The sequence below is a fragment of the Malurus melanocephalus genome, unplaced genomic scaffold, assembly GCF_030028575.1.
Source record: "Malurus melanocephalus ecotype Western Australia unplaced genomic scaffold, MMel_1.1 scaffold_406, whole genome shotgun sequence".
Taxonomy (NCBI): Eukaryota; Metazoa; Chordata; class Aves; order Passeriformes; family Maluridae; genus Malurus; species Malurus melanocephalus.
The window spans coordinates 118849-122778 of record NW_026623638.1 but is presented as its reverse complement, the minus strand read 5'-3'; the positions used below and the strand labels follow the sequence as shown (position 1 = coordinate 122778).

Here is a 3930-nt window from a genome sequence, read left to right as displayed (position 1 = left end):
GAATGCCCATGCAGGAGGAGCTGTCACCTTGGCAGGGTCATGTGGGTCCAGCCTGGAGAGCACATGGGGACAGGGGACCTGTCTGGGCTGCTCTGGGGCATCCCAGAGCTCTCTGGGGTCAGATTGGCCCCAGGACAGGAAAGTTCTGTATCAAACTTTCTGCAGCAGGGACCTAGTAGGGACAGAGAGTGGCTGGTGCCCCAGTAATGCCCATGCAGGAGGTGCCACCTTGGCAGGACAATGTGGATCCAGCTTGGAGAGATCACGGGGCATCCCAGAGCTCTCTGGGCTGAAACTGGGGGTGGAAAAGTTCATATAAACCTTCTGCAGCAGGGACCTAGTAGGGACAGAGGGTGGCTGGTGCCCCAGGAATGTTCATGCAGGAGGAGCTGTCACCTTGGGACAGGGTGGGTCCAACTTGGAGAGCTCATAGGGACCTGTCTGGGCTGTTCTGGGGCATCCCAGAGCTCTCTGGGGTCAGATTGGCCCCAGGACAGGAAAGTTCTGTATCAAACCTTCTGCAGCAGGGACCTAGTAGGGACAGAGGGTGCCTGGTGCCCCAGGAATGCCCATGCAGGAGGTGTCACCTTGGCAGGACAATGTGGATCCAGCTTGGAGAGATCACGGGGCATCCCAGAGCTCTCTGGGCTGAAACTGGGGGTGGAAACGTTCATATCAAACCTTCTGCAGCAGGGACTGAGTGGGGACAGAGGGTGCCTGGTGCCCCAGGAGTGTCCATGCAGGAGGAGGTGTCACCTTGGCAGGACAATGTGGGTCCAGCTTGGAGAGCTTATGGAGACCTGTCTGGGTGTTCTGGGGCCTCTCAGAGCTCTCTGGGGTCAGACGGGGAGTGGAAAAGTTCATATAAACCTTCTGTAGCAGGGACCTAGTAGGGACAGAGGGTGCCTGGTGCCCCAGGAATGTTCATGCAGGAGGAGCTGTCACCTTGGGACAGGGTGGGTCCAGCCTGGAGAGCTCATGGAGACCTGTCTGGGTGTTCTGGGGCATCCCAGAGCTCTCTGGGGTCAGACTGGCACAGAAAAGTCCCATATCAAACCTTCTGCAGCAGTGGGGACAGAGTGTGGCTGCTGCAGGGACCGAGGAGTCCCAGGAGCTGCGATGCCCCAGCAGGTGCAATGTGTAATTTTTGGTTCTAGTGAGGCCAAGACCTGTGAGAATGAAAAATAAAGATTGCTGAGCAAACATAACCCTGGAGCAGAGATAAGCAGCGTGCAGGGTGAAGGGCAGCCTGGTCCTTATCTGCCTCCTGCTCTTGCTCATCCTGGGGAGTTTTCACCCTCGGAGGGAAGGTGGACAGCAGGACAAACAGCCTGATGAATTTTGGGTTTTTCTGTGCATCAGCATCTTTATGTCTCAGTCAAGATGAGTTTCAGCAGACCTGCAGTTCTGCACCGTCTCAGGCCATCACTGGCACTTTTGGCAAACCTTTTTGGCTGAAACAGTTAAGAAAAATTTAAGCAGAGAAAAGTTTTCAGATGAATTTTAGGCATCACGTAAGGTTTTGCTGGACGGTATTTTTTTTTACTATCTCCTGGAATGTATTTTGGTCCCTCAGAACCTCAAGCTGTATTTTTACCACCTTTCTGCCCAGACAAGGCTGAGATGGTATTTTTTCACAGACATGAGGCTGCCTGAGAGGACATTTGGGGGGACAGGCAGGCCCTGTGGTGACACTGTGACATGAGGAGAGCGTGTTAACTGCACTGTAAATCATTTAGCTAAAACAAACAATTTATAGAAAGCCAGAATAAAAGCACGAGGAAGCAAAGAAAAAATTCCTGTTGGAAAAAAAAAATCCAAACACCTCAAAGAACAAAAAAAAATCCCAAAGCCAGTGGAATCCTTCAGAGGATAAAACCTTTCCATCAGAGTTCTCCCTTCSTGCAGCACCTCCTGTAACTCAGTGCTGCAGGTTTTCATCATCCCTGAGTTTACAAGAGGGAKTTGAAGGTCTGTAATTCCATCTCAGAGTTTGCCCAGGCTGTTTCCTGTGGCACCTGGACCCACCTGCACCCAGAGCAGCAGCTCGAGGTGTGACAGCGCTGGCAAATCAASCCAGCACAAACATCCTTGTGCAATAAGTGCAAAATTTGAGGTGTGGCTGCACAGATTACGTGGAGGTGGAATAAATCATGCAAATCCTAATGAAAGTTGAAAGCAATTGGGTTGCACTTCAATCCGTTTCATCAGTCATCTCTCTTCTGAAGTGGAAATGCCGAGCCTGTTGCAAATTCAACTTTCTCCCTCCTCCCTTTCCTGTCTTTCCTGCAGCTTTTTAAAAACCCTTTTGAAAACTTGTGAACACCTTTCTTGGCTGAGCAGATTCTTCCCCTCTCTGCCTTTTTTAACCTCCGAACTCTCAGCCAAGACAGAGATATAACTTTTTAGAAGTCCTGGGTTTGATTTGTATCCCATGGGTTTGATTTGTGTCCCATGGGTTTGATTTGTATCCCATGGGTCTGATTTGTATCCCCAATTCCTCTCTTGGCCCTTCCTTCTCTCCCTCCAGGCCAAGGACTGATGGAAAGTGGAAGAGCTGCTGAAATATTTGGGTGTTAAGGGCCACCACTCTTAGTGGTCACTTTTCTGCTGCAGGATCAGCTGTCAGCCAGGGCAGGGGTGGGGAAAACATCAGATTTCCAAAATTAGGAGCTGCCTATGCCAAAACCAAGAGTTCTGCTCCATCCAGGCTGCTCCTGCCTGTGTTTGTGTGGTGTTTTTGAGTTGCTAAAGCACAGCTCTCCCCTCTTTTGTCTTGCAGGTAGAGGATGCCATGCTCATGTTCGACAAGACGACCAACAGGCATAGAGGTAAGGGGTGCTCTGAGTAAAACCCAGGCTCAGTGTGATGGCTTTAATCCATGGCTCTGAATCCCTGTGTCCTGCAGGGGAAGGGCTGCTTGCCATGGAATGCCCCATGCACGTGGATTTTGTTGTTAGGAGGGGTCAGTGTGATGGATTTGCTTTGGGAGGGCACTGCCAAGCTCTCTGGAGAGGGTGGATCCGTGGAGCTGCCTGTGCTGAGGCTGCTGGGGAGCAGCAGGGTTGTACCAGGGTGGCTGCCATTGGTTAAGATGGGCATTTATGCCATCATTTATGCCATTTCAGCCAGYTTAGCTGAAATAGAGGAAATGAAGGTGCTAAACCCCAGCACTGTGTGGAGTTGTGAGGCTCAGGGCTGCTGGTGCTCCATGCTGGCAATTCTGAACAAGCAGGATCTCCAGCAGAGGAATTTCCTGCACACATTTCACAGGAGAGGTGAGGTTCCATCACTGTTTTTACAGCTCTGTGGAACTGAGGGTCACTGTCCCTGTTCTGGCCATTCCTTTCAGTGGCAATAAATGGTGCTGCTGTCACAGAGCCATTCCTGTGCCCACTGCAGCCCAGCTCTGGCACCAAACAGCTCAGGATGGGCACCAGGCCCTGCTCCCTGCATTGGAATGGGAATTGAATGGGAATGGGAATGGGACTGGGAATGGGAATGGGAATGGGAATGGGAATGGGAATGGGAATGGGAATGGGAATGGGAATGGGATTGGGATGGGGATGGGCACAGGGATGGGATGGGATGGGCACCAGGCTCTGCTCCCTGCCCTGGGAATGGGGATGGGAATGGGATTGGGATGGGGATGGGAATGGGAATGGTATTGGGATGGGACGGGGATGGGATGGGATGGCTTGGGATGGGCCCCAGGCCCTGCTCCCTGCCCTGGGATGGGGATGGGAGTGGGATTGGGATTGGGATTAGGATTAGGATGGGGATGGGGATGGGAATGGGAATGGGAATGGGAATGGGAATGGGATTGGGATGGGGATGGGAATGGGAATGGGAATAGGAATGGGATGGCTTGGGACAGGCCCCAGGCCCTGCTCTCTGCCCTGGGATGGGATTGGGATTGGGATTGGGATT

General features: G+C 52.2%; 1 protein-coding gene across 5 annotated transcripts in view; it reads left to right on the top strand.

The window, feature by feature from the left end:
- The window catches only part of MSI2 (musashi RNA binding protein 2), a 245056-nt gene that overhangs the window by 138655 nt on the left and 102471 nt on the right, over window positions 1-3930 (top strand). For all 5 annotated transcript variants that reach the window (XM_057379456.1, XM_057379458.1, XM_057379455.1 and 2 more), the window contains exon 7: window positions 2783-2831. In XM_057379456.1, the coding sequence (XP_057235439.1) occupies window positions 2783-2831 (49 nt within the window). The remainder of the gene's footprint in view (window positions 1-2782; window positions 2832-3930) is intronic.